Here is a 10,408-nt window from a genome sequence, read left to right as displayed (position 1 = left end):
GGCCATGTTCTGGCCAATCTGGTGTGAGCAGAGGTGATGCGTGTCCCTCCTAGGAGACGTAGTTAAATAGTAAGCACCACCTCCATCTCTCCCTTCCCTTGCTATGGCAATCTTGGAAGCTGCATTATCAGATGGCATAGTTATGAGTTGGAAGAGGGCCGTTGAACTTGCTCTCACTGGATGAGAAATAAGCAATTACTATGTCTAGCTACTAGGAGTTTGAGGGTTACTCTGTGGCAGCAATACTTAGCAGTCATTACCCTGACTCAGAATGAAAGTTGTGGTTAGGAAGAGACAGGCCACATTCATTTAAGTGACATACACAATGTGATGTCAACCTTTGCTCTCAGGAAGTTGTTTTGAGTCAAGAGTTCCATCCATTCTGCTCAAAGCTTATTTTAATTACATATCATCTCCTCTCCTAGTGGGGAATGGGACAAATCCTTCTAGACAAGAAAAATCCCTTTTGTTACAAAATGCATTTATTTCAGCCAGATAAAATTCTCCAACTGCATATATGGGTACATATTATAAGGTCCTTCTTTGATACATGTCCTGCTTACAAGAGCCATTTCTAATTATTAAAATGCATACCAAACAAACATCTTTGTCTCTTAAAATATAATTTAAGTAAATCGCTAAGGTATAAGCCGTAAGTCTGGTCATGGATGCGAGCAGAGTGCGATTCTTCAGTGATGAGTCCAGAGCAATATTGGCACATTGCCCCCACGACGAGATTCCACAAGTCAGCGAGCACCTGAGCTCACCTGCTGATTAACCTGCCGATTATGTGGATAGTTGCTGTTGGGGATCGAGCTGCCTTCTGTGAAAAAAGTTATGTGCAAAGTATGATGTAGGCAACGTGGAGAGGCCTTTCACAGAATGCAAACAAACACCATTCACGTAACTTAAGGATGAAAGCTTGGTGAAAGCAAATCTGTTGTTTACACTGCTGGGTATTGTGGCCCCGTCTCACTGGGCACTCAATAAATATCTATTAAATGAAAGTAAGGATAAAAGAATAAGCTGTAGCAGTTGCCTTGGTGCCCATCTGTTGTCAGGATGGGGCTTTAAGTTATGAGCTTTATGGACACACTTTTTTGTTCAGAGTAAATCGTTCTATTTGGAGGCCATCCCTTTCCTTCTCTTCAAGTTCTTCATTAGCATTTACAGACTTCTAGCAGAAGTCGGCCAGTATTCGGGGCTCAATGGCTTACAGAAGAGCCCGGCACTCCATACAAAGTCTAGGTTTGTCCCTTGAAGTAAAACGCCTGATTGGCTCAGAAGTTCTAGGATCCGATTTACTCTTCACACCTTTTCTCCTTTTGGCTCCTGTTAATATCCCAAACCCCAAGTAGCTATGGAAACTCAGAGGCTGAGCAGTGTATTTCTTCATGAAATCTCGTTTCAGTATCAACTGTTTCCAGGACCGTGGCTCCCTCAGGACTTGAAATACTGTTGTTGATCTCCTGACGTTCCGTCCTTCACAGAGTTCTCCACTTCCCTGAAGGTAAGGTTCTTGTTCTAAGGCTGATGCTGAGGCGTTCCCCACAAAGGAAATTCCTGGAAAATCTCTATCCCCTTTTGATTCTCATACCATCTCTCCCATTCCCCATAAGGCTATGGATGCAATTCTGGAGAGACAAAGGAAAAGTTTCTAAACTCATCCTGGTTAATCATAGGAAGATGTCCCTCATCAATTGGAGTTAAAACTGGTTCTTCCTTTATGAAGTCGGGGTCAAAATTACTGACGTCTTCTCGGGATTTCTGTCAAAAAGGAAACAGGGAAAATTTCAGATTCTGTGCACTTGAGGTTTAGTCATCTTCCGTGGGACTTAGCCCATTTCAATGAGTTCGGAGGACTGCCCTGCAACTCTCTCGGTAGTGTTATTCACAGTTATGACAATTGGTTAAACAGTGCTTTACACTAATTCTACTGCATTGTGTATTACTAGGGCATGTGGTAACCACCAATTCACTAACCCCACAAAAATCTTGCTGAGCAGGCCAGCCTTAGGTTGGGAAACTAAAAAATTAATTTGTTCACCTGACCCAGCCAGCTGGTTCACCCTCCCCATTTCACTGAGGTACCACTTCTCAGCAGGCCTAATGGACAGGCACATAAACCAACAGAGGTTGAGCAAATTCACGCTTGCCCCACCTCCTGTTTTACAAAGATCTATATGCTTGAAGAGAGATTTTCTTGAAAGACTTCTTGGAAATGCTGAGTTTAGGGAACAAATTCCTCTCACTTTACTCAACAGTCAGATTCATTCTGCCCTGCTGGCAAAGGTTTCCCTCCTCCCAGAGGGGCTGGCAGGGGGATGTCCATTAAAGGAAGTGGCTTTGTCTCTGTGTCTCAACCTAGCAGGCTGTTACAGATTAAGCTAATGACGCTTGGAAATGTGTATTTTCCATCTTTATAAACTAATGCTGGAGAGATCAATTTTACCATTGTGAGGCCTCCTACTTCTCTTCCTTGAGTCAATGATATTTTTCTCTCTGCCTTTGAGCACCCCTCGTCCCCCTAACTCTTGATGTACTGCCAGCCCAGCTTCTCTGCCTTCCCATTGTGGTTCTCTTGACCCACCCATGAGAAAGAGCTTAGCTCTCAGACCGAGAGCTGGACCACCCTCAGGAATGCCACCCCACTCAGCTGCCTCACTTCCTAGTGAGGTGCTCCCAGTATTTCCTAGTCAAAGAGGACTCGGCCTGTTCTGCCCTGAACCCTGTGCTGCAGTAGCTGTTACAGACCTGAGCTCTCCAAGCCAAGGAGCCAGGCTTAGGGCTTTGAGGAGCATTTCATGGCCTCTCTACTTTCTTGGGGGCTTGGGAAAGGCACCCTGACTAAGGAGCGTAAGGAAATCAGCTAGGAACAATGAATTTCTCAACCAAACACTTTTGGGGAAACCTGGAAAGTTTCAAGGCCTCTTAGACCCCAGGAAATTTTAAATTAAGAGAGGATGGGGCCAGGGCAAGCAAGAGGTAAAAACTTTTTGAGAAGTAACCCTGGCACACAGATAGACGTTGCCTCGGGGGCAAGGAGCCCAGCCGCCTCCTGGGTGAAGTGCCTGGCAAAGCATCAGGCTGAACTTCCAGTCTGATCATTCCCCAGTGGACCATCTGGCTGCTCAGTGAAACACTGAGACATTTTAAGAAAGAAGAAGGTCTACTAAGGTGGTCTTGGACACTTACAATTCTGGGTCTGAAAGGTGGTTCTACTTGGCGATGGTTCAGCTGGGTCCAGTCGATTTCCTTAAAGAAAGGATGTCTCAAGATGGCATGCTCGCCACCCTGACTCGGGCTGCCCAAGCGCATAGTGGGGTTCTTGGTCATGAACTGAGAGGGGGAGAAAAGAGAGTCAATCATTCAATCCTAGACAATAAGTATGTCACAAGACGGTAGGCATTCGCTCTGGCAGAAGAGCCGATGTGAGGCTTTCTGGCTGATCTTGCTTAACCAGCTGCATTTTCCCATCACAGGCGGCACAGCCCCCATGAATCATCCCGTAAAGGTGCAATTTTCCTTTACACATGAGGCGCAAATTGCTCATGTGTATTTATGGCCTTCCCCACTTCCATTTCAGACGTGGCAACTAAAATAAAACCGAGGGGCCCGGTTTTCTTTCCTGTAAATACCATGTATATTTTTTTTCCTCTTTAAAGAAAAGAAACGCTTTATAAAATAGTGTGCTTTTCTCCAGCACTGCAGTTGTGGACAGCCGGCATCTTATGAATGGGGCTACTTTTCAGAACAGCTGTGCCATTCTTCTGAGAGACCCAACCAGCCGGCCAGGATTCCCACTCTCTGACAGGACCACAGAGAGAAGAATGAGAGTCATTTTTCTGAAGAGCTGTGTGAAGAAGCCGCAAGGGTGAAAAACTTAAAGTTCTGTGTTCGGGCTCCAGGAAAAACAAAGTTGGCCGCTTTTATTATGCAACAAAGATATCATAGTTTTGAGTGAAAAGTTTTTTTCGTTGAGATGCTCCCTTCTCTCCTGCCCCTTCATTTTGAAATGTTTCATGACTGAGACTCTTGCCACATAGTCCAAAATTTAAAAGCACTGCCATACATTCAAGGAATGTGTGTATATAAATCCTCTGTATTTATATCAATTGGGCAACTTCCTCGCGGCTGAGCTCCTATCAAGATGTTTTGGGCTAACCCTCCTTTCACAGAGTGGTCAGCAAAGGCATTCTGATCGTATCCTGACCAAAGACCAGCATAGGATAATTCACTTTTCATGGCCAGAATGTCATTTTCAATTTTAAAGACACATAAGCTAATTTCCCATTATCAAAAGAAAATTGCCTTGGATAAAAACTTTTTAAAAACTTAAATCAAGTTATCTTTCCAAGTCTGATTTATGAACACAAGACAAAAGTAATGGTGTGTTCATAGAAATGGCTTTGGAGTGGAATTTACACAGTATTTTTGAAAAAAATCTTGAAGGTGCACACAAGAAAGGGTAGGGTTGAGAGGTGACCAGCCCTGCCATGTCAGGTGTCCAAAGCTGCAAAACCTCCTGGGTTGCTTCAGGTGAACACGATCAGGTGGAGGGAGGAGGCTGCCAGAGTCCCTAAGCCAATCTGACAGGACAGACCTCATAAAACGCTAAAAAAGCTTCCAAGGGGAGCTAGTAAAAATGGAAGACACGGATGGGGTTTAATGGTTTCTCCTCTTTCCTAGAGACAAGGAATGAAAGGCCTGGTGGTGCTGAATTTGGACGTGGAACTCGAAAGTAAAAGCAGCTTTCAGAGCTCCACGGCAGTTAGCACTCTGGGCACGCACGGTGATCAGCGTTGACTTAGGAAATATATCTCAAAAACAACTCCGTTCTGAAAGAGCTAGGAGCTCATGCTGCGTGGGCTCTCCCCAGATGAGTCTGTGCAACTCAGAAAGGCAGGGGAAAATAAATACACAAAAGAAATGAGTAGATTCTCTCATTAGGAAAGTCAATGGGATACGATCCCTGATGGAATAGCCGTGTCTATTCTAAGAGCTAATTAACAAAAAACAAACAATGCTGCAAAAAACTCAAGCTACAAGGACAGCAGAACAGACCCAGATGGCTTGTGGGAAACTCCCAGGCCTGCCAACGGTGCGAGCAGAGGACACCTTGTGAATGTGTGAGTACAACTTGTTCTTCTGGGCAAGAGGAACAGTGTGGGGCTCTTGATGCCAGGGTGGCAGAAGCCCTGGTGTCTGAACAACTTTGCCCATTTTTCCCTGCCCCGGCACGGAAGCCAACCTTCCAAGGGGCACTGTGGAAAAGCACTGCCCAAGGAACAGGAGACCAAATCGTGGCTGCTCTCCTCTGTAAACTTCATCCCTGGGAATGGAGTCGGGCAGAATAACCCTTTCACTAGCTTATGCTTAGAATTCTGATAAATCCTTTCGAATAACCACGCAGTTTTGTTTTAACTTTGGCTGTATCTAAAGGGCTCAAGATATTCATTCTCCACATAAAAAAAAGAAAAGTTCAATTTACAAGGGTTTGCAGGTGTCTATGCAAGGCAGTGCACTAGGCCTCATAGGGGGTGGGTACACGGATGACAAGGACAGTGTCTCCCCCCATGAAGGAGCTGATCAAGAGAAGGGGCAGAGGCAAGCACACTTTATCTGTAACACAGCTGGACGAAAGGAAGAGAGACACAGCCAAGTGCAGCGGGAGCTCCGGAGAGAGACTGGGAAAATCGCATTGGGGGCTGGTGGTGAGAGGGCAGGCGATGGCCTCTCAGAAGAGGTGACAGTTGATGACATGAGGCATATACATAGAATTAACAGAGCCAGGAAGGAAGAGGGCAGTCACGCCCGAGAACGCAGCTGGCACGGCTGTAGGCAAGCACCGGCCACGTTGGTGAGGGAGCCTGTAGGGTGGTAGGGCTGGCGTGAAAGGACGGCCGAGGAACCGTGGGGCAGCCAGGAGGACCCGACAAAAGCGTACGAAGAGGTGAATGACGAGAGCTGCCCTGTGATTCAGGGATGACTCTAGCCACGATGGGATGGATAAATCCCTAACGGAGGGGTAAGAGATTCGTGGGTAGGGGGCTGACTAGTTAGGAGGTTGAGACGACAGCCGAGAAGACACGACAAGTCTGGAAGCTAGATTTTCTAGTTAGTAGAAAGGAAAAGAGGGGAGCAGGTCCTGGAGGGCTTGTGGAAGAAAAATGAGCACATTCCACTCTGCCTGGAGCTGGGGGGAAGGGGCAGGAGGACAGCCAGGTCCCAGGGTCCTCTCCCGCTGTTGAGGGACGGAAAAGGATAACAGAAACTGATTATTGTTGGGAGTATTAGTGTCAATAGAAGTATAGTAGTAGTAGCGGTAGTAACTTTTGTCAAAGGGATGAAAACAAAAACATCTACCATTTCTCAAGGTCTTTCTTACAGATCTGGGAGGTTGGTGAGCTCAGCTTTGCATCTGAGATGTGCAAACATCCACCAGGAGCTGACTAGCCCTGTAAGCCTGGGGTGCAGGCCAGGGTGAGAGGTCTGACACCCAGGGCCATCACCGTTTGGTGAGAGAGAGCTGATGCTGGGAGGGCAGGCTGGGGTGCGGGGAAGGCAGAGGTGGAGGGAGAGAGAATAGAACTGAGAGCAGCTCCAGGCCACAGACATTTTATTTGGCCCACATAGAGTGTTTTTAAAATAATTTTAACTACTTGTCAAACATTTAAAAGGTAGCAAATGTCACATCACACTCATGAAAGTCAAGTTTTCCAAATTCTCTTGGAAGATGGAATATTCTGGAACATTGGACCTGCACTTCTTCTTGGTGAAAATGACCTGGAGTTGAGCAGTGGCTGCCTCATTAGCTGGGGCATGTGATCCCCTGGTCCCACCACTCCCCTTGGCCTCATACCTGGCTGGCTGCCCGCATGCCTGTGTTGGCTCTGGGCCCTGGCATAGGGTGGAAAGAAGGCCGGGGTGGCAGCAGGAGCTCATGAGAAAGCCAGAGCAGGATGAAGACCATGGAACAGAAACCAGCACAGCGACCATTCCGGGCAGGAGGAGGGGTGATCGGTGGTGCTGAGGGCGTGGAAGGCTGGGCGGGGAGGGTTATAGCTCCTCTATGACTAACCCCTCCCCCCTCCAAAGATGCAGAGGTGGGAAGTTCAGGGAACACTGAACATCAGTCCCAGGCCTGGAATCTTTCACAGGACATGTCAGTGGAGGGGTATGGGGTTGAGGACAGGAGGGGTTCACTGCCCTAGGCCAGGCCCAGGACTCGCCTTAAACACCGTGTTCCTGCTGCTGTGATGGTGACGGCACGATCCCGTTGCAGAACACTTCCTCTGTTTGCTTATGCCCCTACTGGGACCCAAATGCCAAACAAGTTAACAACCATGGCGTTTAGAGCCATCACTCATCTGTGTCTAAGGTCATACTGAAAACTTGCCTCGCCTCAACTGAACTTCTCTCCGACTGTGGTCCCAATGGGGAAGTCAGCCAAAGAGGAAAATAAAGTGACTCCACGGAAGATTCTGGACACACTTACTAAAGGAAGCAGAATGGTTGCTAGGGTCAATGAAAGCACGTTATAAGCCGCAAAGAGGGAGGAGGCCAGGGTGGAAAATCTGATTCCACCCCGAATATAAGTCTCCAGCTAACTGGAGAGCAGGGGCAAGAATGTGTGGACTCGTTTCATATTCCCCTTCCTCCTGTGGCCCTCGTGAAAGTGGAATTTCTCTAGAGGATCCTGAAGGAATCAGAAGCACACCTGCCCAGAGAATGAGAAAGAACAGTTCCTTCAAGGCTGCAGAGAAGGCATGACCACAGGGGAAAGCAGTCAGCCAGGCACCTTCCTGAAGAAACATAAGCAATGTAGGCCAGGTCTGTACAGGAATGTCCTGCAAAGCCTCCTGCCAGCCAGGGACGGATTATAAAGGATATAAGAGCTCCTCTGATACGGAGGGCCCAGAGGGGAACTGGTTAGGCTCTGCAGCTTCACTGCTGTGTTTGGATACCAGTTCTCCCATTGATGAGCTGTGTGACTTTGGACAAATGTATTAACTTCCCTGGACCTCAGATTCCTCAACTATAAAATGGAGATTTTTCTGTATATCCTAATATTATGATGCGTAAATGAGATAATCAGTGTAAAATACCTGGCACAAGAGCAAGCCTTCAACCAATGCTAGTGAGTTTCAGCAAGCACCTTGTTAAATCACTTGGAGGGCCATCCCGTCCTACCTAAAGACAGGGGCATGGACTGAAAAGCCTCTGAGAGATGAACATCTGAGGTGAGCCTTGGCCCCGAGGCTTATCTGGCTCTGTCTCTCTCTCTTATACTTTGCAGCCAGGAAAAGGGAACAAGGTCTGTTTCTGCCTTCACAGTCCCAGACTCCAACAGGGGGGTGGTAGTGATGGTCTCAGGAAAAACAATTTTTCTGACAGCAAAGATTTCTAAAGACAATCGAAAATAAGAATACAGATGATACTCAGGTTTTAACGTGCAGTTGTATCTGCTTTAACAACAGAAGGGAAGTGCTGAATGCAGGGTGAAGGGTGCAGTGGAACACTTTCCTGTAATTCTGAGGTCAGCTATAGCACTTGTCATGTCTTGTGGGCTCTGCTACACCTGAGGCGGCTTTGGTTTTGAGTTTTCAGATGTTCCAGAGGAAGAGTTCAAACTCACCCCGTGTTAACAATGTGTCTAGAGATAACAGGGTCCAAATGTACTCTGAAACTCATTCAAATGTAGGCAATGACTAAAAGTATATTTTCTTTCAAAAATCTGATTTCATAGGAAGAGGACTAGTTATATAAGTAGGGCAATTAATCTAATGGGATTTTCTTCCAGGAGAGAGAGAACACTGTATTTTCTACTTAACAGATGGATTTGGCTGTTGGGCAAACAAAAGGACCTTTTCCTTTCATTCAACTTCGGACCAAAGGGCAGAGAGTTAGCGGTTAGTGCTGGCAAGCATGCCGTAGGACATCCCCATCAGTATTCCAGGGGGATGTTCCTAGTTAGGAAGAAGGAATTTGATGACTCTACAGAGAGTCCTGAGGAGGGAGTGCAGAGAAAGAACACAGGACACAGAACAGAGTATGGTTCATGGCCATGAAGGCCACCCTGGGGTGAATAACATGCATGCTTGTGTATGTTGCAGCCTCCTGTGTCTTTGTGTTTTGCCACTATCACAGGTAGAGTCTGACCTCGTTATGAAGACTCGTCAGCAACCTTCTCCTCTCATACCCCTTCCTGCCAGCTGCGGTGGTGGGCACAGCGCTGAGAACCACCTGTGCCAGCCACATTTCTCCAAAGAAAACATAAAAATAGCCAAGAGGCACATGAAAAGATGCTCAACACTGCTAATTATTAGAGAAATGGAAATCAAAACTACAATGAGGTATCACCTCACACCAGTCAGAATGGCCATCGTCAAAAAATCTACAAACAATAAATGCTGGAGAGGGTGTGGAGAAAAGGGAACCCTCATACACTGTTGGTGGGAATGTAAATTGATACAGCCACTATGGAGAACAGTATGGAGGTTCCTTAAAAAACTAAATCTAGAGCTACCATATGACCCAATTCCACTACTGGGCATATACCATGAGAAAACCATAATTTGAGAAGATACATGCACCCTAATGTTCATTGCAGCACTGTTCACAATAGCCAGCTCATGGAAGCAACCTAAATATCCATTGACAGAGGAATGGATAAAGAAGATGGAATATTACTCAGCCATAAAAAAAGAACAAAATAATGCCATTTGCAGCAACATGGATGGACCTAGAGATTGTCATACTGAGTAAAGTAAGCCAGACAAAGACAAATATCATATGATATTGCTTATATGTGGAATCTAAAAAAATGGTAGAAATGAACTTATTTACAAAACAGAAATAGACTCACAGATGTAAAAACCTAACTTATGGTTAGTTTTTTAGGGAGGGATAAATTGGGAGATTGGGATTGTCATATATACACTATTATATATAAAATAGATAACTAATAAGGACCTACTGTATAGCACAGGGAACTCTACTCAGTATTCTGTAATGACCTACATGGGAAAAGAATCTAAAAAAGAGTGGATATATGTATATGTATAACTGATTCACTTTGCTGTACACCTAAAACTAATACAACATTGTAAATCAACTAGACTCCAATAAAAATTAAAAAAAAAAAAGGGAAACTGAGGAACAGACCCATCTGGAACCTGCCCCAGGCCACCCAGTTTGGGAGTGTTGGAGCTGAGATTTGAAGCCAGGCCTATCTAACAGTAGAAGCCTTTGCCCTCAGTCACTATGCTAAACCTCCTTTTGAGGTTTACCAACCTCCTCATTTGGATTCTGGATGAAAGAGCAGTGACAGGTCAGGAGCAATCCTGGGATGACGCTCAGGACGTCACCTGGATAAGAACGCACAGCACTGGGGCTTCCCTGGTGG

The 10,408-nt window shown here is 46.0% G+C and overlaps 1 protein-coding gene and 1 long non-coding RNA gene across 2 annotated transcripts in view; one reads left to right on the top strand and one right to left on the bottom strand.

The window, feature by feature from the left end:
- Positions 1 to 481: 481 nt before the first annotated feature.
- PRKCH (protein kinase C eta) overlaps positions 482 to 10,408 on the bottom strand; it is a 221,497-nt gene continuing 211,570 nt past the window's right edge. Inside the window, exons 13-14 of the mRNA XM_059914358.1 lie at positions 3,196 to 3,339; positions 482 to 1,767 (exon numbers count right to left, since the gene is read on the bottom strand). Coding sequence (XP_059770341.1) covers positions 1,621 to 1,767; positions 3,196 to 3,339 — 291 coding nt within the window. The 3' untranslated portion in view covers positions 482 to 1,620. The remainder of the gene's footprint in view (positions 1,768 to 3,195; positions 3,340 to 10,408) is intronic.
- Positions 3,719 to 9,913, top strand: LOC132359772 (uncharacterized). Its single transcript, XR_009500929.1, has 3 exons — positions 3,719 to 3,874; positions 4,690 to 5,129; positions 9,151 to 9,913. It is a non-coding gene; the product is annotated as an uncharacterized LOC132359772 (long non-coding RNA).

Source organism: Balaenoptera ricei, chromosome 2, assembly GCF_028023285.1.
Source record: "Balaenoptera ricei isolate mBalRic1 chromosome 2, mBalRic1.hap2, whole genome shotgun sequence".
Classification (NCBI taxonomy): domain Eukaryota; kingdom Metazoa; phylum Chordata; class Mammalia; order Artiodactyla; family Balaenopteridae; genus Balaenoptera; species Balaenoptera ricei.
The sequence above is the reverse complement of the archived record's forward strand: the minus strand, read 5'-3'. Positions and strand labels throughout refer to the sequence as shown.